Source organism: Falco punctatus (assembly GCF_963210335.1).
Source record: "Falco punctatus genome assembly, chromosome: 2".
NCBI classification, from domain to species: domain Eukaryota; kingdom Metazoa; phylum Chordata; class Aves; order Falconiformes; family Falconidae; genus Falco; species Falco punctatus.
In genome coordinates this window covers 43,566,021-43,589,881 of record NC_137581.1, presented here as the reverse complement: position 1 = coordinate 43,589,881, position 23,861 = coordinate 43,566,021, and the positions used below count along the sequence as shown (strand labels likewise).

General features: G+C 35.9%; 1 protein-coding gene across 6 annotated transcripts in view; it reads left to right on the top strand.

Moving 5' to 3' along the window:
• The window catches only part of DACH1 (dachshund family transcription factor 1), a 371,271-nt gene that overhangs the window by 189,914 nt on the left and 157,496 nt on the right, over window positions 1-23,861 (top strand). For all 6 annotated transcript variants that reach the window (XM_080376870.1, XM_080376869.1, XM_080376867.1 and 3 more), the window contains exon 3: window positions 2,971-3,132. In XM_080376870.1, the coding sequence (XP_080232996.1) occupies window positions 2,971-3,132 (162 nt within the window). The remainder of the gene's footprint in view (window positions 1-2,970; window positions 3,133-23,861) is intronic.

Sequence of the window (23,861 nt, the reverse complement as noted above, 5' to 3'; positions counted from 1 at the left end):
GGTAAGATTTAGGTCAAAAGGCTTTTTTGAACAACAAATTTTAAAAACATCCCAAGTCTTTACCCAAGTATATACCCGTATATTTTAAAATACACATCATAGATATAGAAGCTTATTGACCTCTTGTGTTTTGCTCTCTTTGCTACTGAGATTAGTGAGGTAAGTCGAGCCTTGTGCCGGAGGGAGTTTTGTCTGTAGCATACCACAGTACACCACAGCGCACCAGGGATTATAATGCAAGGGGCTGTAGTAACTGGCTCAGGACCTTCCTTGCCACTTGCAAGACTATACTGTGACAGTCAAGTGATAGGAAAATGTAACAGTAAAGCAGAAACTGTGCTGTAGACTGGAATTGCTGTGAAGAATGGCATTAAGCTGTAGTTCTGAGGATTATTCCTTACATTTACCCTCCTCTTATACCAGTGCTTATACGAGACATGCATTTCAATTCATATAGTTTAAATTAATTGCTGTATAGCAAAGTAATCATTTCAATCACTTACGTGGTTTATGAGAGAAGGAATGAAATTAGTCGTTCAATTTTTGCTTTTTTAAATTATCATTTGTTATCACAAGCATTATCTTGTGAAAATTTTACTACAGAACTAAGCAATCCGTATTTTACTTTCCCAGTCCCTATGCAAAGATTATGGCTTCCTTTAGAGAGCAGCATTATGTCCTGCTTTGGTGAGAAGCACTGAAGCATACTTTTTTAAAAAAAAAAAAAATTGTAGCAAAAGAGAGTTCATATTTTAGCAGTTCTGCAGTGGGGTCATTACTTGAGTGAGATGTAGTATTTACAGGTGGGCTCACAATCCTACCTCCCGTCTCTGTTCAACATGGTAATTACTCTAATACTTAGAAGTGCTTAAAAACTGCTGGTCTAGGAGTGCAGTCACAACCAAAAGTTGGAGCCTTTTGTTGTATTCATGGTTATATTGTATCTGAATATTCCTCTGAAGGATTGTTCTGTAAAGATGCTAGTTTTAGCTTGTCAGTGATGTATATAAAAAAGGAAGTATAGGTTATTGTATTGTTTAATGAACACAGGATGCAAACCAAGGTTCAGAGGTGCACCATCCCTTTTTCTGTGGCCTAATTTAGGGACTGTAACAAATTTGTATAATGTGTAACTTCATATCCTTCCCCTAAGGTAAAAATATCATTGGAAGCAATCCATGTTATTGTCAATACCTTCTGAACATCAGAACATGCACAATTTTTAATAGCAGAAGAAGCTAAAATGTAATTAAACCCTCATATTTATCCACCTTCCGATTTGATTTTTGGCTTCTGGTACATCTTCTTCTACCTGAAATAGCTGTTTTTTAAATAATATTGATCTGCTATGCAGAATGTAATTATCACGTACTTGGTAATTCTCATTGCACTTGGAGGTGTTAGAAGTCAGCCTGTGAGGAGGGCTGAGAGGCTGGCACCGTTTGCTAATCTTCAAGTCGTCATGCAAAGAAGGGAGAGCAACCTTGAGTCAAGCCACAATATATTCAAAGGCACCTCTTATGCTACCACATTGCTTTCCAGCTGTCCATTGACCTTTGGCCTTCTCCCTGCTGGATTATGCCTTCTGTCCGTCCCCATTGCTAGCTGAAAGCATGGCAAGAGTGACCACAAGAGGCCCTTGGAAGCAATGATGGTAGCAATATTTACCTCAGCAGCCTGGGATTATTTGCTTATTTGGTCTTCCCTGCTAAATTGCACTCCTCCTATGCTGGGCAGCATCCTTGGCCCACTGGAATAGTAAATTGTGGAGTTAATTCCTCCTGAGATCCATAAGACACTTCACACCTCTCAAAGTAGCTAAAAATCAGACAAGCAGGCACCTTTAAACTAATTACACTGAGTTTTTTTCAAGCCTTCTCCAGAGTCAGGGCAAGAATCCTGATTCAGAATGACGGAGGGTCTCTTCTCTTGTGGCATCACCGGCTGAGGGATGAGATTCTGTAATTGCATAAAACTTACCTAGTTTAATGTCTTCTCTTTCATGTCTTATGTTTAGTTCTCTGATTTCCATCCCTGCCCCCTGGATCAATGGCGTGGGGCAGGCAGCTCTTGTGACATTTTCACAGTGACTTCTCTCTGCTGCCAGCCAGGCTGGGACCTAGGGGTCTTGGGTGGGTAGTGGCACGGTGTGGGGACTGGTTAAAGGCTGTATCTAATTTTGAGTTTTGAAGGCATTACTGGATGGCTTCTCTAATTGCCTCTGACAAGAAGAAATGTTCTCATTTTTGTAGAACATTCTTGTGAATGGCTGGATGGCAGAAGTTTGGTTTGGTAGGAAAAATGCTTGGATGGCCTGAAGATGGCTTTGGGATTGGTTTTAAATGAGTTTAATGATTCCTCTTCACATTGATAAATATCTTAATGTCTGGAAATTTGGGGAAAGTAAAAAAAAGTATTTTACCAATGTTCTGCATTACTAACCTTTCTTCTAAAAATGCTTCCTAAAATGACCGCATCTCGCTGTTATGTGTGAAATAAATGTCTGAGTTCCTTCATCTGTTACTCTAGAAAATATAGACCTGTTTTTTCCTGTTTTCTTTAGCATGTCAAACATTTGAGAACTAAAGGGTTGGGGTTTTTTTCCAAGTATAGCTATGTGCATGTTGACCTAATCATAACCAAACACTTAAGACACCATTTTGAAGCTAAGTTTAATTTCTGAAAGCATTTGTTTGTAGTTGTAGTTAGTTATGATTGTATTATGATTGCAGTTACTGGATACTAAGTTAAGATTTAGGTGGATATATAAAAAAAACCTAACTAAACACGATGTGAAGCATTTTACTTGAAAAATTTTATAGCTTTCAAATCTATCAAGAGGAATAATATTCTGCAGTGTTCTCCATTCATTACATAGCAAGCATGAAGGAAGAATAACAGTCTTAGTCTGTACAATAATGAAGAATCATAGAATATTGTATATTAAATTTTGTTCATACTTCTTTGCAGGCCTGACAGCAGCAGCTGCAGCAGCAGCAGCTGCCACCAACGCCGCCATAGCAGAAGCAATGAAAGTGAAAAAAATTAAATTGGAAGCTATGTCCAACTATCATGCAAATAATAACCAGCATGGAGCAGACTCTGAAAATGGAGATCTGAATTCAAGCGTCGGTAAGTCTCAGACACAGCATTATTATAAGTCCATAATGCTCTGATATTTTATTAAAATGGTGATCATTCTGGACTTCATTCTGAAGTCCTTGATTTGGTGTAGAAAGTTGCATATTTGTTTTCCTTTCCATACTTTTTTAGTTTTGTTTTGTATCTGACCTTTACATCAGCATTCAGTGTTGCTGTTACTATTACAAAAACATTATTTCCTTTGCAGGTTACTTTTGCAGACTCCAGTTAATATTTTCCATGAAAGAAAGTGGTTTGATTGCTTAGAGTTCATTTTTCAAAGTACAGGTGGGGTGACAGATGATGGTGTCAAAGTGAAATTTAACAGTGTCTCCTGCTCGGTGTGCTGGGTATTGACTTTAGGTAATTCAGAACACAAGCTTGAAAGCAAAATATTTCATACTTTCATGTGCTCTGTGACAAAAGGAAAACATACATACACAATAAATTATTGCCATGCTCTGCAGTTCCTATCATATTTTATTTTAATAAACACATTCTTAAAATGTAGTTAACAGGTTTTTCCATTTCTTAAGCAGCCATCAGCAACTCTTGTTCTTTCTGAAAAAAAGATTTTTTTCTGTATACTTTATTCATTTGTTTGGACAATTTGTTTTGCTAAAGCATACTTCAAAGCTAAAATAACTTTTTGTTGTTGTTGATTAAATCTTTAATCATCTGTGTGTGTCTACTGTAAAATGTTTTGTTATGCCATTTCATTGTATTGGCTCCTTTTATCATGTTGAGACAGTATTAACTCAGCAACAGAAATTCAATGACAAGGAGGTACGTTCAGAAGACTGCAAGCAAGATTGGTGTATATTGGAAGAAAATGGCTTAAGATAGGGATTTTTTTGTTTGTTTTTATTTTGGGTCTTTTGTTTAGCTTTGCTTATTTTTTCAGTTTTTCATCTCCTAAGTACATTTGAAATGAGCCTTAGAGAGTTATGTACTCTCCTTAACATAAATAAATATGTGTTTGTGAACAGCAATTCTGTACAGTTCAGTAGGCATTGGTAGGCTATTGTTTAGAAATAATGCAAATTGCAGTTCAAAGACTGGTTCGCTTAGGCACACACTATTTTAAATCACAAGAGTATGTATGCATTACTGCATAAGGAGATGGCCAGATGTTTTATTTTCCTTTTAAAGAAAGGCTAAAATAATGCCTCTGTGATGGTGAAGAAAATAGTCTTTAATGAGTGTGTTAGTACTCAGATACCAACACATGCAGTTAGTAGAATATTAGTGGAAGGATTGTCCTCTTGGAGAGAAGGCATGAGGGAGTAGAGAGCAGGTGTCTGAAATCTGAGAGGAGGACATAGGTACAAATGAAGTGGAAGGACTAGGTGGCCCCTAACGTACTGGAAGAAAAGTGAAGTAATGAGAAAGAGTGAAAACTGTGAAAGCAAACTGGGAGGATAAAGAGTCTGTACGAGAACTAGAAGCTACTTTAGATTTGGATTTCATACTTAGATGAAATGTGAAATAAAATGCTCAAATATTGGATTATGGAACTTTTCTGCTTGGTGGTTCTAGTGACAGACCACTTGTCTATCCATGAAAATGGAAAAGTTAACAGGTAACATCTAAACCATGTGAAGTATTTGTAGGAGTTGAGGGTATATCTGAATTTCCTCTGAATGAAAATGATCTATTTTGAAATCATTGTTTGAGGTGTAATTTAGATAACTAATCTGCTTTTACAGAGCTTAATCATTTTCCCTGTTTAAGAAAATACATTCTAGCTATTTTAGTAGGGCAAAATAAGTGAAGCAAGTTTATTTATTATCATTGTCAAAATTTCCTCTCAGCCCCTTAACTTACTTGTTAACTTCAGTTAATTTCTTGATTTAACTGAAGAATTGAGTTCGTTTTGTTCAGAAAAAAATAGCTTTTCTGAGTAGAGTGAATAGCATTCCAGTTGTCTCCATTCCATGAGGAATGGTTCTGGAAGTACAGTGTGCTTGTCTGTTTATCCAGTCTTGAGCTATACTCTTCCTGTGGAGATCTTCTCAAAAATAGTTTGCATTTACTTGTTTCTTCTATAGTGAGCCCTATCTAGGGTCCAGTGTTGGTTCTGCACATGAAATCAGAAAAGTGATTCCTACTGCTCCTAATGCCAGGGTATTAATAGGTTCATTAAGAGTTAAGTATCTATTTATTAGTTCTCTTAACAAGAACTCGCATTTCAAAGGTGTTGCTTTGTAGTAGGTGTGTGCTTTTTTTCGCCCCCCCTTTGCATTTTTTCAGATGTTTATGTCTTTTCAAATAAATGTTATGAAGTCCATATACCTTTAATGTTTTAAATTATGTCTTGTTAGGCTTAAATTCAGAATATTAAGTTATTGAATGTTGTCAGGAGGAAGAAATAAACCAAAAGAAAATAACCTGATTTTGTCTTATATTTTAAATTGTTATGTGCCTGACCAAACTGAAAAAGAACAAACAAACTAACCAGGCTGAAAGCTGAACTGAAACATCCAGGCCCATATGTAACAGACATTATGGTATATTAGTGTATATGAATTGATTATACTGTGTTCTTAGGGTGTTCCAATGCCTATGTAGAAGAAGAGAAATGAAATGTAGGCTCAAGTAGAGTTGAATTGTCAGGCTTACTTTTGAATTGTCTTGCTTTTTGGTTTTAATCAGATGCTTAATGTGAATTATAGAAGTCATTTTTGTAGATGAACATTGTATAATTATACAGAGCACTACACAAATTTATTAACTTGGTCCTTTGAAGCAATAGCCAAAAGGTTAGTGAGTGAAGGGAGTTAAAGGAAGCCAGTGATACTAATAAGTAATTATTTTATATCCCTCAGTTTTTCTGGTAACCTTGAGCTTGCATCCTCCCACCAGAATTATCATTTTAGAAGGGGGAAAAAAAAGGGAAAAAAAAAATTACAGAGGAATCACAGTGAGGTATTAGCACACTGAGTAAAATATATGGCTGCAACGCCTTTCTCCCCCATCCACAATCAATTGGATTCTTTTACTTTAATATTTACTTGCTAAGATGAGATGCTAGTCTGCATGGTGATAAACAGTCTGCTACTGGCATCTGAAGGTGACCTGTCAGTTCATATGGACAAATCTCCTGCTTACTGAAATGTACAAAATAAATCATTAAAGCAGGCAGGTGCTCATTCCCAGATTTAAATCACCATAGATTTATGATTTGAATTAATGCTTCATTTGGTCATAGAAATAGATGCTGAGACAAATGATATGCAGTGGTTGGGGCTTCCATACTGTAGCCATCCTAATATTGATTACTGAGATGTCTTTGCAATCTCTTGTTTATATCAAGTACTGTCTTGTGACAGCTTGGCTGATATGAGCTACATTGCAGATAAGAAGGAAAAATGTCCTGGGTTCTTTTTAGTGGCAATTCTACATACAACATGCAGGATAGATAAATTATTGTTTTTTTTGTTTAAAAAATGAGTTCCGTATGACAGCAAACAAAACAGAGATTATGCTGTGTATTTTTTTTATTTATTTTTAGATTTAAATGCAGAATTAAGAGAGTGACAAGGTCAAACTTTAAATTTCATGAAAGAGGTTCTACTCTGTGTCATATTAACGTCTTAGGATGATATTAAGAGCAGTTGCATATTTACCATCTTATGCTCTGAAGCCATGGATAGGTAGAGCAGCTCAATTATTTCCTTGCTGCTTAAGTATTTACCGCCCTGCTATCATACTTCATTAACTTGCAGCAGGAAAAGAGAGAAGTCTTTGAAAGTAAGTATGTTTAAAGCTATTTCTGTGAGCTAGGCTTTGCTATCTATAACTTGGTAGGAAGTGAAGAACAGTCCGTATACTTTTGCTTCCCGAACATTTTATATAATGAAAACACTACGCATACACATTAGGGAATACTCAAAGGATTTGTAAAGACCTTTGCCACTTGCTACAATCTGACTCATAAAACTTGTAAACAACTATCAACAATAGTAAATTACTTGCTTAGTAGGAAATGAGTTCATATCTATTCAAAATGTGATCTCAAAACAGATGTCCCAAGAAAATGTCATTGTTTAAACTAAATTCATACAAAAAAAATAATGCTATTATATCTTTAAGGAAGTGAAGCAATCATGAAGACTTTGGTGTTCTCAGTTTCTAAACACAGTTAGGAAATACAAGGCAACATTTTACACTTGGCGAGCATGTTAATCCATAAACAACCACAAAATGTGTTGAAAATTAAGAGGTTTTCTTGGCATGTTAGGTTTCCTATTCATCTGCATTACCTTGCAGTATTTAAAATTATGAGACAAATGGAAGGTTTCCTGTGATCTGTTGTTCAAAAGTAATGATTGCTTGCATACTATTATTCTTTTTTTTCATCCAGAATCAGAGATAAAATGATTAAGGTGAAATTATTTTTCTCCAATGACCTTGCCCAATAATAGAACAGTACAAAATGCAGTCATTTCCTTTTTCTAAACACACATGTCTATTTTGAAGGAAAGGATTACTTTTATGGTTTCAGGAAAAAGTCTTGGAGACCTTGAAAAAGCAAATAAAAGGAAACAGAGAATGCAGGCCACTGAGCACAGCTCTGCAGTTGCACATCTGATTCTCTGCCTTGGCAATGTTAATGAACCTCAAATCCTCCCTATAATTAGATGAGGGAATTGCTTATATTTTCAAACAGATGATGCTGCTATAATGAAACGATTGACAGGGAACTTAAGAGTGTCTACAGTAGTCATTTGGTTTCTGGGTTTGGGTTTTTTTTTCTTTTTTCTTTTTTTTTTTTTTTTAAAGTGTAAAAGAAGATTGGCTGTAGATACAGGTCCTGGGAGAGGTAGTAATTTACACAGAATGCTATGACAGGTGTCTTTGTATAGCACAGAAATGAAATGGAAGAGAGAGGAATGATGGGCAGGTACAGCAATTTTTTGGGAGGGGGTGTCCTGTGCTTATTCTGCTTGGGTTCTTTAAAAGGGGCCGAGACTCAAGAGATGGATCCGGATTGAGTGCACAGCTGTAACTGCTGATGAGCTAATTGCTCCTTATCTCTCAGCCCCATTCATCTTCATTTTTTACCAATTACTGAGAATTATCTGTGTTCTCAGTTGGATATGAGAGTTAATCCTTTTTGGTTAAGCTGGCAGTACTGTGAGCAGATTCCAAATCATAGGGTGAAAAGGCAGAGCAAGCTTGTACTCAAATGCTCTCCAGTTCAATGACAGTATCACTAGTTCATAAGAATTTTTCTGTTGTTTAACAGATTAAACACTATTTTTTTCTCCTTTAGTATTTTTATCAATATGTATTTTTCTCTTAGCATAAAGTGAATTTTTATATTCCTAGGTGGATGGATGTTCTCCCTTTTTTGCAAAAATGAAAATAAGATAAACATTAACTTCAGACCAGAAGGATTATTTGCAGTGTGTTGGTGTTTATAGTATGATACTTAACACTTCTTTTAACGACAAGGCTGTGTATGCAACACTGACATCATGGCATCTTAGACAAATGCTTGTCAGTGACATATATCTACTTTTGTAAACTTCTTTGAGATCTGTGGATGAAAAGCGTTGTCTGGGTGCTAGCAAAGGCATAATCATACAGCCTTAAGGACAAATGTGCTATGTTGAGTACATCGTATTTCAAGCTAAAGCAATGCTTTTTTAAAATTGCGCTTTGGGAATGCATAGAAAACCAGAAAAGATATTTTTTTTATAATCAGGTCACTAAATTTTGTTTTGGAATTGTACTTGTCTTTATGATGGCATGGGAAAAAAAATATCTTGGATTTTCATAGCTAAAATGTAGTGTTAGTCTGTCAATAAAGAATATAATTTCTCCAGATCTGCTTCCCTAGCCTTTAATTGTGATTGTTAAATTTGCTAAACAAGGCAAGGAATTGGAGGCTATGATCTGAACATTAGTTAGTAAATTAAGGGAATTATTAGCAAAGATTCAGCATCTCATCTTGGACAGTCAGTTGTGTTATAATGATGAGTCCCTCATCTAGATTAAATCCTCACTGTGGGATTCGCTGGAACAAATGTAGACATTTGCATCGAAGTTAGTCACCTTGGACTCAACAGGCAGAAATAGGCAATTGTAGGGGTGATCCATCCCATCCTAAAGTAGGTGGCAAAACTAGGCCAGATAATTTGCAGCTTACAAGTGCTCAGTTGTACTACTACTGAGTTGTAGTTACATAAATAAAGTTAAGTGAATGAATCTCACCCTCAATATGTGCAATTAATGTTTGCTGGAATAAGATTTGAAGGAGTTAACAGGTCTTTTCCAAGACACAGTAATGGCAAAACGGTGCTTGAGACACAGTGAAATGGGAAAGAAAAAAATATAAAATCTACTTTTCAAAACCAGCAGGTGAGAAGTCTAGGTACTAACCCAGAAAATTATTTAGATATGAATGTACTCACACTTTTTTTCTGATTGTATTAGTTATATCACTTCTGAAAAAGCTGATTTTACCTACATAAGACATACTGAGACAACAGGCTTCTAAAACTGCAGAAGCAAAAGCTTCCTGTGTGATTTTTGTGCTCTGGGCCTGCTATGAAGCTGTATCAAGTTCATTAAAAAATCTAAATGATTAAGTCTATCTTGTCAGCAAGTTAAAAAAAAAAAAAAAAAAAGGCTATTTTCCTGTTCCGTGCAAGATAATCCTAATTGGATAAACAGTTGGATAATTCAATCTTTGATACATTTTTTTTTTTTTATTTTCAAAATGCACACTTTATTCTTATGGCCATTTTCCTTGTATGAAAATAATGAAATTGTTAAGCTTTTATGCAGTTTTGTTTCATTGCTATTTGTTATGGGCAGTAAATAAACATGATATGTGGATATTCTATATTAAGAAATGCTTTATACACACCTTATTTTGCTAAGTATTTGTGATGGTCTATAGGATCATCTTTCAGAAATATTACTTAGAAGTTACATTTTTAAAAGAAAACACTAAACGATGATAATTAGTTCAATTTTAGAAAATAATGTCTGTGGCAGAATACATGACAAATGAACATCTCTCTCACATGTGAATTGAATTATCGTCATGAAAGTATGTATCTTTCCTGTGTTATAGACATGTAAATATGCTATATTCTACATCAGAACTATTTTCTATATAGTCTCATAGACACTGAAGAAGTATAGAATTACTGTTCTCATTCATATATAGCACAAAGGACAAAAAAAATATCTTTCTATTTTGGAAAAGAATTAGAAAAGTGCATCCTTTTCTTACTGTGGTGTGTCTGTTCCAGAATGATGTGAACTAGGCAACATCTCATTTTGTGCTGAAAGGTAACTTGATAAAGATAAATCCTGGAGGGTTTTGTTTAATCAGGATATCGTGGGGGCAGGGGGGAAGTCTTTCTGGAGACTGAGGCACTTGTATGATGCCTGCCTGCATCTGTATTTCAAGACAGAACTTCTGGAACTTCTCCAGGTAATGGGGAAAGGCAAACATAGGGCCTAAGTCAGGTATCTGCTGTAAGAAATTTTCTAAAAGTGACTCTGTGCATGTAGAAATTTGCATGCTGTGACAGTTCTTAAAAACACCATTTTATAGGCCTTTTCCCATCAACAATGTCAGCGAGACCTTTGTGTAGATACATTGCCCTTGCCTCAAAGTTTGCATTCAAGTCTTAGAACTTCAACTTTTTATGATCAGGAAACCCATTAGCACATCTGTGTGATGAAGGAGATAAATGAAAGCTCTATTGCTGCAAAAAATCAGAAGGTGAAATAACTTCATCTTTTATATGAGAAGAAGTAATGTGTGCAGAAGAAGGAGGGGACAGGCCAGCAAGGGAAGAATACAGTCCTGTGGAGAGGGAGGCAGTTTATACTAGAGGTCAGAATTTCTACTTAATTCTTTAAGCTCATCATGTGACAATACAGGTGAGGCACCGAGCATGCTCTTAGGTTACATCAGTCAGATAAAGACATCAGATTTTCCATTTGTGGCCCAATCTTGACTGCCAGTCCAGTTTGTGTCTGAATACTCAAATATTAGAACCACAGGACTATGTATTTCTGTAGAAAACCAAGTGTTAATTTTTTACATATTTTTTTGGTGGTGTATTGATCATCTTCTTCTTAGCTATACTTGAGAGGGTATTATTTGATATTTTTTAAAATGTAGAATAAAGGCTGTGGTCAGGAGAAGGTACTGTAAGACCTGTATAACTTTTCTGTTCAAGGCAAGGAGAAAGCTTCACGACCTCTGAAAAATCCAGGTTTTGCCCAGCTTCATACAGTCTTTTAGGTTGCAGAAGCAATTTAGCCATTTCATTGAAGCTAGCCCTTTCTCTTTTTGCATTAAAAAACAGAAGCGCTTGGAGTTGATGCTCCTGTAAAGTGCCGCCCTGTGACTCTGGAGAGGTGAGAGAAGGCAGCTGTTGCACAACTGATCCTCTGAGTGTCTTAATCACATATTAACTGATCAACATGCCTGAAAAAAGAAAGCTGAATAACATAAAATACAATTGGCAGTACCTTGAAAAAATCCATGTGTATTTTTGACAGTGAAGATGGAGACAATGGGAATACTTGATGGACCAGACAGGAGGGAACAGAAAGGATTTTAACATGGTTTTCTTTAACAGCAGGCCATAATCGAGATGCAGACCCTTGCATTTATTCAGTGCTGAGAGAATTACTAGTTTGATAACGACTAGGAATGTTGTTATTAAAACAGTATGTGCAGTTCATTTTCAACAGTTTTGAATTAGAGTCTGCACTAATGAAACGGATACGGTTTCTTTCACAAAGGGCAGATCTGTTAGTTAATATAGCTGCAGCAGTGCCTTGTGGACCATGCCTTTAGCTCTATTTGTATTTCACAGCATGATAAGCAAAGAGTGTTGATTTTCAAGGATCCTGCTGATGAAAGGTAATAGCATTATTACATCTTTATCTCAAAAACAGAACTGCATGGTAAATGATTATTTTTTCTCCCCCACCCCACCCACCCCTTTTTTTTTCTTTTCTGTTGCACAAAAGGCTTCTTGGTTAGAATCCCTTTTTTATTTCTTTGAATCATTTTAGCCTTGGAAATGATATGTTATTATTTAATGTCTGCACAGCAAGCCTGAGAGCACCTAATAGCGAATGGATTGGAAGTGAAGTGCCTCCTGCTCACAGATATGGATCGGCTCAGTCACACGCTGTACCAGCTGTCATCTCAGCCATACTGCTGTGATTTAATTAGTCTGTTTATGTCCTTTCTAATAATATTTCCATCTCTATGAAAGGGCAAATGCGACAGGGACTTTTTTTCCTCTCTGGTTCTGCAGACTGAGGAATGTGGCCTACATCTGATATGCTGAAATGCAGGATTGAATCACTATTCCTGTCACTTCAAGCTGTTGATAAATTGTTCAGCCAAGGAGTGTACTTACTTCCTTGGGGTCATTTGTGGGCTAGGGGCCTGTAATCTGCATAGGGGATAGAAAAAGAAAGAAAAAGACCATAGATAGTGTTTTTTTTCTTCAGAGGATCAAGGCACAATGGGCTGATGAGCTTTCAAAAATTTTGGATTTTTAAAAAATATTTTTTTCTCTGAGACTTAAGGATTGCTTTATTAGGATTTGGAGAAAGGGTTTAGTTGTACTTTTAATCCTGTGACCATTCTGAGAACACTACGCATTATATTGGGTCATCAATATTGTTTTTTCTCAGAGACTTAAGGATTGCTTTATTAGGATTTGGAGAAAGGGTTTAATTGTACTTTTAATCTGTGACCATTCTGAGAACACTACGCATTATATTGGGTCATCAATATTATTCTTGTCTTTGAGGGTGACAGAGCACTGGAACAGGCTGCCCAGAGAGGCTGTGCAGTCTCCTTCTCTGGAGACATTCGAAACCCACCTGGACACGATCCTGTGTAACCTGCTGTAGGTGACCCTTCTTTAGCAGTAGGTTAAACTAGATGATCTCAGAGATCCCTTCCAACCCCAACCATTCTGTGATTCTGTGTAATGTATTATTAGAAAACAATGTTCTGTGCAAAATGCATACGAGTGTGTTATTTTTTAATAATTCTGACCAAAATGGCACCAGTTTTATATAAAAACAGTATTGCGCTATGGCCTGGTTTTCCTCTTATATATTTCCATTGCAGAACTTTTACCAAAATCACCTACAATGCCTAGAACTACTTACATAAAGAAAAACCTGGTCAGGCTATTGTCTTTGCTTCAGGCCCCTGGGTATTCAAATTCACATCTTCTTTCTGGTTTTTCCTTCCCTGTCACTCTAAAAAAAACTCCTAATAAATGACAGTATTTGGTGCTTTCATGACTGTTCCTAGTGATGGAGGTGATCATCTCCCATCTTTTTCTGGCTGATCAAAGAGAGGAAGGCAATCTCTGCAATAAGAACACTTTGGCATTTCCCAGCATGAGATTTTGTAGGCTATTGTGAAGGAGGCAGGTATTTCAGGCTGGTGGGACCAGCTGTCCAGGGAGATGCCTGGGATGGCAGCAGGAAGAAGTAACCTCTTTTGATCTCTTCACTGCTGCAAAATGTGAGTTTTTCCCTGTTCATTTTGACTCTTTCTTGCTCTCTGATGTGCCTGTCAGTGGCAAAATCTGTATACAACTGTCTCTTTAGAAGAGGAAAGCCCCATAATGCCTTTTTTTTTTTTTTTTTTTTTTTGGGAGATTAAGTACTTTCATATCAATATGGAGCACTGCAGACCTTGATGCTGCCACTGCCATTGACTTTCATTGAAACTGAAGATCCAAACTGCAGAAAATTTTTTCTAAAACTGCAAAATTTTCTCTAGGGAGATTTTAGACAAAGCTTCCTTCAAAAAGGGTTCTTTAATACACAGGTAGCAGCTCTTTCCATGACTTGTAGTCATTTAGGTTTACATTAAATTTGAATGTTTTCAGATTTATTTCTTTAACTACACTATGGCAGGATGGCAATTCCTAGTCACAGAAAGAAAAATTATGGGTTTATAATTAATTTTGCTTCACTTCAGAGTGAGGCTTGCCTTTTACAAGAGAAGAGACCTACTCCAGAATAGCTTAGATGTCTATAGTTAAGGCATTTTGAACTTTGGGGTGTCATATCTATTTTTAGACAAAAAAGAGTTTCTCTGTCACTGCAGTTTTCACCCCCCAAAGCCTTCTTAATAGAACACCCTTGTTTGTTAGCAACTTCATTCTCACATCTCATCTTCTCAGATTTCATAATACTGCCTCATCTCAGAAATCAGAAGAGAGTGCACTGCCTAGATGGAGATATAAATGGATGAACGTTATTGTTAGACAACTATGGAGGGATTTTAAAAAAACATCACAAACACTAAACTTTTCAGGTTTTAGTCTTGGATCAAGGGGACAAATGTTTAATGTGCTTAATATCCTCAATATTTTGTAGCTTATAATTAGCTCAGTATATAAACAGGGCTGATTAAGTTATCTTGACAGAAATATTTTGATGATAGCAAACAAACTTAGCAGTAAGCATTTGACAGCATTATTTATTAATATGATAAATGAATTGTGAGATGTGTGATTGTGTGATGATGCATTCATTTAGTTGTTCCTTTTTTTCTTTTACTAATCTCTGTCATGTTGGATTTATAAATGGAACTGAGTGACCTTTGAAACTGTGATGGAAATGAAGAGATAAACACAACTTGAAAGGACAAACCAATTAATATAAATGTGTTACACATAAAGAACTGATTTCAATCAATTGCTATCTGTGTAAACTTTTGGGCACTTAGCTGAATGAAATACAGCAAACGGATTATGTGACATAGGGACAAAATATACAGTAGAGGTATCATCCAAAATATACATAACACCAAGACCAAGATGTATGCTTCATTGGGCTACAAAGTCCACTGAGAAGTTACATTCCTTAAAGATTATGTTTTTCCTGATCATCAGAAAGCCCTGCTAATGGTGTTCTTAGTTTTATTTTTTATCTTACTTTTGAATTTTGATGAATACTTAAAGTAGCCTCTATTTGATTTTTTTTACTCTTTCCAGTACTTATAATTAAAAATCTAAAATACTTATGCAGTATACTTTTAAAATAACCCAATCCAGGAATTTCTAAGTAGAGTATTCATTTCTTCTACAGTTGCCTTGTAATGATGAGAACATTTATCACCCTGAAATCAATACAAATGTCTTGGGCATCTTTGTTTAAGAAAATTACAGCATCTCTCTCAACCCTATTTATTTATTTTTTTCTGAAGAATGAACCTTTTGTTATATGCATTTTAACCTGCCTGCACATATTGTTCTCTTCATAGGCTTAATTAGAGAATATGATCAATTTAATATAAAGGTTTCAAAATACTGCCATTGATGCACAAGGGAAAAAAAAAAGAAATACAGGCTTGACATTTTAAAACACTTGCATTTGAAAGACTTTCACTACTAATTGATTTTTAAAAGAGTTCTGTGGAAAAGTGAACTCAGAAATGTTTGGAAGTGCCTTGGCAGCATGCCAGAACATTTAGTACAAAGTGTAACTAGACAGTTTCTGAGGCCTTACTACAACAGAAAAGATTCTTTGCCTTTCTTAATCTAATTTGGTATCCCAGCTGTACACTTACAGATTATGCTGGGTATTTGCAGTATCTTGTGGACGTCTTTAAATGATCAGTTGGCACAAGGCGACAACTTCCCTGCTGTCACAGGCAGGGTTAGGCAACACAAGGGGTTTAGTAGTGAGATTTTCCTTAAATTTCCTAAAACAAGCTATAATAATGAATCAATGTTCTTTTCATTATTTTAGGTGGCATTTTGGGCATATTTGTCTGCTAATACTGTTTTCTAGCGTGCATGACCGGGCCAAAGTATGTCATTACTATTTGTCTTTATTGGAGTTAACAGTTTTGTGTGGAGTGAAAGGAAGGGCAGACAATATCTTATATTCTCTAATTATTTTCTTTAAAATTACCTTTTGGCTCAGATGGTATGACACTGCCTGTTCTATAACATTTTAGGGTACTTTGTTGGTTGATTGAAGTTGAAACAAAAATCCTCCCTTTTTTTTTTTTTTTTTTTTTTTTTTTGTGGAGTATGCACTTTGAAAATCTACGTAGACAGCTGAAATCATTAATGGAAATTACATTCTTTCTGTTTTGGAAAAAGAGCAGACCAAATGATAACGGGTAACATTGACCAAAAGCAATTACTTTAAAAGGATACTGCTAAGTATCTGAGAAAAATTATTCCTTTGACTAGTTGTTTGTCAGGCCCTGTGTGGTTTTTATTGATTGCTCTTGAATATATAGCTCCCATGATTGAAAACGCTGCTGGTAATGTCCTTCTTTTTATCGTGCTGAGAGTATCTTATTGAGAATAATAAGAAAGAAATTTATACAGAAAACAAACACACATTGGAGCTTTAAATTAGCCAAAAGTGGTCTATAGATTACCTATGATATTAATTTTCTAGCATGTCTCCTTCTCTAAAGCTAGTATTTAGAATTAGATGACAAAAAATCAGGCATTAAGTTAGGTATTGAGTGTTTATTATGTGGTTTGTTTCCCCTCTCTCTGTATCTGATTACTTCTGTGGAGCACTAGAATTCATCTTCTGCTATGAAGTATACTAAGTTTGAAGTGAGTCATAGATAGGAGTTTAGCCAGTACTATTTCTTGTATATGAATACTTTATCTATACAGCTAACTGGTTTTACTCCACAACGGAAGATTTCATCTTAGTGTGATTGGTTGGCATCCCAAAATGCCACCAGTCTATTTAAATGGACACTTGATTAGGATGCTCAAGTGAACAAAGACAGACACAGGGATGCATTTAAGCAGCAGGCTGCAGTTTCATTAACTTAACACTGTAAAGCTTCATAAACAATGAAAATCTTCCCAGATGCCGCAGCTACGAAGGCCCACCAGAGGGTGGAATAAAGTTTGTAGGATTCAGTTTGTTCTAGGATTCAGTTCTTCTTTTCAAAGTCTTTGATTATGCCTCTCTCCTTCCTTCCTACAGCAAGGCAAAAGTTACCAAAGGGAGATGTGTGTACTGTGTGCTTTTTTCAGATGCAAAAGCTTGCCAGCAAAATTCTATTTCATTCACTGTTGTGATGTGCTTACTAGCAGTCCTCCAAAGCTAAGAAGGAATAGCTAGGGCTTTCCATTACTTCCAAATTTTCCTGTCAATTGAACTAAAACTCCAAGATGCTTTAAAATCCATTAGCTCCAAAGGGAAAAAAATCCTTCATGACTCCAATAGTAATTGTTCAGTCACTCCTAAGGTGTACTTAAGAAAAAAAAAGCCAACCTGACATCTCTGGTTCTGGTTCCCATGCTCCAGTTGCATGGAGGGAGAGTCATGAAGCAGACAGATAAAAAATCTGGACAGAAAAAGACCTAGCCAAGACTTTTAATCAGCAACTGGAAAGTCAGGAAGAATAAGTGATGGAGAGTTTTTGAAAGAAAAATCCATGTCTTTTCCACCTATTAACTGAAGGTCTTAATCTAGTTTTTGACCCCATGGGGTGAAGGTGAGTGATACTATGGATATCATATCTTCTGTCTGCTCTGAAGAACTCACCAAAAACCTTCATTAGACATCTTTTTAAGGCAATTTCACAAACCTTGTGTCCAGGATAGTTGTATATTAAATCTCTGTTCTCCTCCCCTAAATTGCTTGGTTCTTTTCTCCTTTGCAGACACTTTTATTACATAAGGTCCAACATTTTTCTTAATGATTGAGAAACTAATATCCATCGTTTTGGAATCCATGGAGTATTTATATGGTTCATTCTCGCTTAGGAGTCCCCATTCACTTTGTTTCCAAGGATGTACCACATCAAGACTGTTGCAAATATATAGGATCTTCCAACTGGTTTTATATGCAGATCAGATTAAGCAGTAATTTCTTTATATGAAGGAGAAGGCAGGTAATTTTTTATTTATCCACAAACATGGTTTATCAAGTAATGATGCCATGGATGCCAACAGCAGAATTTATCTTTTTGTGTAGTGCTCTCCAAAACATGCTCTGTCACTTTTGGGTAAAGTATTATGCCATTTGGTACTGCGTTCCTTCAAGAACTGCCAAGTAGTCAGTTTATGATGACTTGGAGCTTAATCACTAAAACTTGATGAGACCACCCTGGCTGTGTGCAGACCCCAGTCAGGTATCTGCGCACCATGGTCCCTATTACCAAGCATATATAATTTCTGGTTCTGCACAAAGCCAGCCTGGATGGCCAGAGCTGAGCTAGGACTTGAGTAAGGAGCTACCTCAGTTCTGATACTGAGTAGATGCTGAGGATCATCCTACAGAATGCAGATAAGTGGCCCTGTAGGAATCAGCTTAACTATGGTTAGACTTGTTGGTGCAGCAGTGCTAGCCAGGTGTTATAAACGTGGCAAAGAATAATGTATTGCAGTCCATGCATTTTCTGAGATAGTATTTAAATACTCTGGGAAATTGACAACTGGGTGTGTATACAGTTTGCTACAGTTCTGTAGCTTACCTTGTTTTCTGGGACCAAGGAGATCCTTGTTCCTTTCAATATCACAAGCTCTTCCTGGCCTCTTAAAGAAACTGGAGCTTTCCCTTTCTGTCTGTCCTCCACAGCCACTTAACTGTTCCTTCAGGACAACACAGTGGAAAGACTTTAAAAAAATGAGATGTGTGGAGGGAATTTCAGGCCTTTATTGGTGTCATCTCATTTGTCCAGATCCCCATGTGCAATGACATGCAAACAGTCCATACCTGGAACATGCTGGAAGTCCTGCAAGCTTCTCCAGTTGTTATAACAGGAGAATGCCAGGCTTCTCCTCCCCCCCCCCCCCGGCCCCTTGAAACCTTCAGCTGTGAAATTGTGTTTTTAAACAGATCTGTAATTAAAAAAAATATATATCTGAATATACTTCTCCTTTTGTTTTGTGACTGGCAAGCTCTTCTGTCTTACTGCTTTTATCACAGGGGTTGCATGGAGATGTACACAGGACAGGCTAAGACTCTGGGTCATCTGTCTTTTGTTTATCTTTGCATGGAAAAGCTGATTTGCCAAATTAGCAAATACGAATGACTGGGGATGACATTACACTTACTTTATTTGTATTTTCCAAATTTTTTCATGGCCAGTATTATAGATGTGACCTCACCTAGAACTGAATTTTTGTCTCTGACATGCCAACCCCTTTTTCAGTACTGGAATACTCCTTTATGATGTCACCACCCTCTTCCTGTTTTGCTGTGGCAAGATACAGTTTTTCAGTGTTCTGTTTTCCCTTGGTCTCCCTCGTCATCCCTTGATAATTATTTTGGAAAAACAGTGTATTTTCCTATTGCAGTAGTGGTCCTGACAGACGTTGGTTTATCAGATGAGGTGTGCAGAGCACAGCCTGATACTTTCGTAGCCACGTAAGTTTCTGCAAAGTGCAGCTTTTGATTTTGAAAGGGATTTTGTTTTGTTTTCATAATCATGTTCACAGCTGTAATACAGCTGTATTGTCTCATGGAGCCAGGAACAAGGACACAAAAAGTTAAAGCTGATGTCCAGCTCATAACCACAGACATGGAAAACTGAATGAGACTCAAGCAAACTCAATAGCCTGAGAGAGCGGAAAAAGCGGGGCACGGAAAGCTGGAGAGTCCAGATGCAAGTTTTCTTCTGTGCTGGTATCAGGATAGAAAGATGATTTATGCAGAGCTCTTTTAGAGGGCAAGGGTTGTTATAGCCAAATTATCTTGGGAGCACAGAGAAAAATAATTCAGGATTTATTGTTAAAAATAACCATCATTTTTTTGTCAGTGATATTCTCTGCTATGAGTCAGGGCTGAGTATGTTTGTGCGGGAGTGGGAAAGTGGGGATGAAGAGTATTTTAGAGACAATAATGAATTAATGTTGCCATGGATTTTGTGGCTGCTGCTGCAGAATTTTAAGAGTTGTCACCATGGAGTTAGGTCTGTTGTGTGCTGCAGATACTGCAGAGCACCTGTCTTGCAGTGACTTGCAGCGGAGGTCAGCCCTAGGGTGTTTAGGCTTTAGGTAGTAGTGGTAAGAGTAATATTTTGTTTAATAGCTAGAGGCAATAGTCAGATTGTGTTACTGCTTCCATCCAGATGAAAGGGAAGTAATGGTGAAATTAAGCAATAAGTGAAATCTTAGATATGTAAGAAATAGTAGAATGTAATTTATAACAATGCATCTGTGGAAGGATCAGCCTAGACATAAATGGAACCAACAAGCTTTTTCAAAAGTCCATAGTTGAAAATTGTATTCAGTTAAGCAGTGAGAAAACTACCTACCTGTCCCCCAACTAAAAAGCCCTATTAAATCTTTCTTATTTAGGTAGAAATGTTCCATTTCCTATTCAAATGATGATCAAGGTTTTCTTTATTTAGTCCAGGGAACTCAGTTAATACAGATTTGGGTTGTGTTGTTAGCACTTCGAATGTTATTGCAAAGTGTTGTTCCATTTTTGTGCTGCGACATTATGAAAAATGAAGTGGAAATTAGTAATATATTACCTTTTTATGGGAAGGAGTGCTGAGAGTAGTATATAGCTTTTTTTTTTTTTTTTTAATGTGCATTTTACCAAATTCAGCTATATTTCTGACTTTTTTGAAGATTCCCCATCCTTCGCAACAGCCATTGACAGTTTATTTTAAACTAGACAAAGGCCATAATGTGAAGGGTTTTTTTTCCACAATCATAATCCAAAATAAAGAGTTATAGCTGTTAAAAATTGTTCTTAGTGTTATTCAGATCACATAAGACTTCCTTTAATTGGCCCTTAATAAGCTTGGTTTAACTGGGATTTAAAGAAAGAACAGTGGTCATTAACATTAGCCAGATTAAGACTCTGTTAATTACCACTGAAAGATAAAGTAATATGCAAAGATGAGGTCTAAAATATTCTTGCACTTAAGCACCCAAGGAAGTTGAGAATTTTCTTGCTAACTGAAATGAATAAGTCAGTAGCTCTTTCTCTTTAAAGTTTAAGAAAAAAAAGAGAGTGAGAGAAAGAGGAGAGTACAATTACTATATTTAAATACTTTGGCTTAATTAGTACTCTGTATACAGAAACAGTTTCTATTTTGTTTTAATGTTTTTTTCTGTCCCTCAAATGTAATTTATGATTTATTTCAAGTATTTGATAAATCTTGCATGAATTTATTATTTTTCTGGTCATTAATCTTTTGTATAGACAAACATGTTCCAATAAATTAGTATATTTGTTTATAGGCTTTCTATATTCATATCAATAGACAAATATACATTTAATATGAATATGAATGACTAGTTATACATGAATAAAAAATATAAATGTATCTTGTATGTACCATTTGTATATATCAATTTTAGTAAAGAGTACTTTTCTTAATGCACAGTAGCAATAGAATCAAAATATTTCAAGTTTTGAACCAAAATGTTAAGAAGATATATCCTTATAATAATGGCATTTTTGTGGTGTCAGTATAAATACTATAAAGCATTCCTCAGTTATGACAGTTGCTCAAGTATCAGCATGACATAGTATTTCCACTTTGGAGTGGACTTGTGGTAAATTTGTCATAGTGTCCTATCAATCACAGCACTCGTCAGAGGAAAGTTCAAGAAACTGACAATGGGCAGATATAGAATCATCTTCTGTGCATGAATAGTTCCTGACTAGTCTTCATCAGTCAGCGAGTATTTATAATCTAAAATGAGAAGGTTTTAATATCATATAATTGTTTCTTATATTTAATGTAATGAGGGCTTTTCCCCAGTACTGCACTAAGTGATAGGTTCTGGTTTAAACAAACTGTTGTTCTCAATTATTTCCATCTGTATGACTATAAATATTTTTAAAACAAGTAATTTAGTTTGTTCCAGAAAGTGATATGTGCTGATATGTTGTATCTCAGTTTCATGGAATATTTTCACATTCTTGTGTAGTGAGAAGGACTAACAGTTGTGCCAAACGTACTGTTACGTATTCTCATATATTAATGATCTTTTTCACTTCCATCTCTCTAAATAGACTGGTGATCTTAATTTAGAAAAGGAACTAGTTATGTATTTTCTACATTTTATTTCTAATCCCTTATATAATCTTTATTTTTCTTTAAACTGCCTTCACACTGAACAGTTCTTCAACAGCCTGTGTCTATGACATTTATATTTGTAGGAGATAGTCATATTAAAAAATGAAACCGTGATCGATTGATAGGTCAAATAAATCCACATATTCTATTTAATTCCATTTAGTTTTCAAAGTTGGTCATGTTTGTTAGTTTATTACTTTCTTTCTTAAAATTGTTTATTAAAAATACAATTGAAGTACGTATTTTTAAGGATAGATGCTGCTAAATCACTACAACGTATTATGGTTTTCTTTTCTGTTTGAAATTTTATGTAATATGTGTTACAGCTGCACTTTTTCAGTTAGCGATCACTAACAAACCCATTGTATGCCAGTTGTACAGTGGTATTTTCTAAATCAAATAGACAAAATCTGCAGTGTTTCACTAATTTCTAAAGACTGAGTGTATACAATATTTAAAAATGAACTAAATAAATTAAAAAATTCTTGCATAGTTACAAAAACATACTTAAGATCCTGTCTTTGTATATAAATCCTATAGTTGAAGTACAAGTATGTATTTTTTTTTTATTTAGGATGGGGAATCTTCAAAAAAGTCAGCATTTAGTAAAAAAGCTGAATTTAGTAAAATGCAATATTTTTTTTTTTTTTAGATGTGGTTCTCATATTTGGAACCCTGAGTTGATGCTTGGCAGATCAGAGGGTTAATCATTAAATCATGTCTTACACTGTACCTTTTGATATATAGAACACCTGCAAATAAGAAAGAACATTTCTCACCCATTCATACAGAAACTGCTACTTGTAGAAGACCTGGGACCATGTGGACATTCTTATCCTCCCAAGGGTGCACCTGACATCTCCTATGCATTCTTTTGTGTACATATTTTAAGTATCAGATGATAACCATGGGCCATAAAATCTGTTGCTTTTAAAATAACAGGAACTGTGTTAACAAAAGAACTTGCCGAACTTATTGTCTCAAATAAAATAATTGAAAAACAGGGCCAAAGAGGAAGAAATATGCTTTAATCGATAGGCTATTTTTACATGTGAATGGAAGTTTGGATCCATTCTACTGGATGAGGTACAAACTTTATTAGTCTAAATGCAGTCAACCTCAATCCTTTGTTAAATGCAGGTTTTCTCTTTGTAGGCTCTGCAATATCTCCCTACTAAACTTCTCATTCATCAGTTCATGCCAAAGCCAGCCAGCGTGTTGTCATTGTTCCCTGAATGCTTGTGCTCAGCGGGCAGCCTTTTCTATGGAGCTGTCTGTATTCTCTAGGGACTACCTCCAGTACTTACATATGGGAATGAGGAAGGAATCAGGATAAGATTTTAGTCTGCAAACCAAGAAAGTTTTAGAGAAACTTTGCATACAGATGCTTATTACTGCTTTTCTGGCACAAGAGATGCTGAGAACAATCTTTGCGGGTCAGCTTTGGGAACTAGTTAGTCTGCCCTAAATGCAGAGGCTGTGGCTCAGCAGACTTTTGGGGGATCCAGTGCCAAACAGTTAACCTGCCACTGACCCTACTTTTTCAAAAGAGTTTAAGGTATTTTCCAGGATAAAAATAATTGTGCTTTGTCAGCTTAAGGTTTTCCAAACCATGTGAAGAAGTTTACGTGTGTAATTCATGTGTAAAGAATGT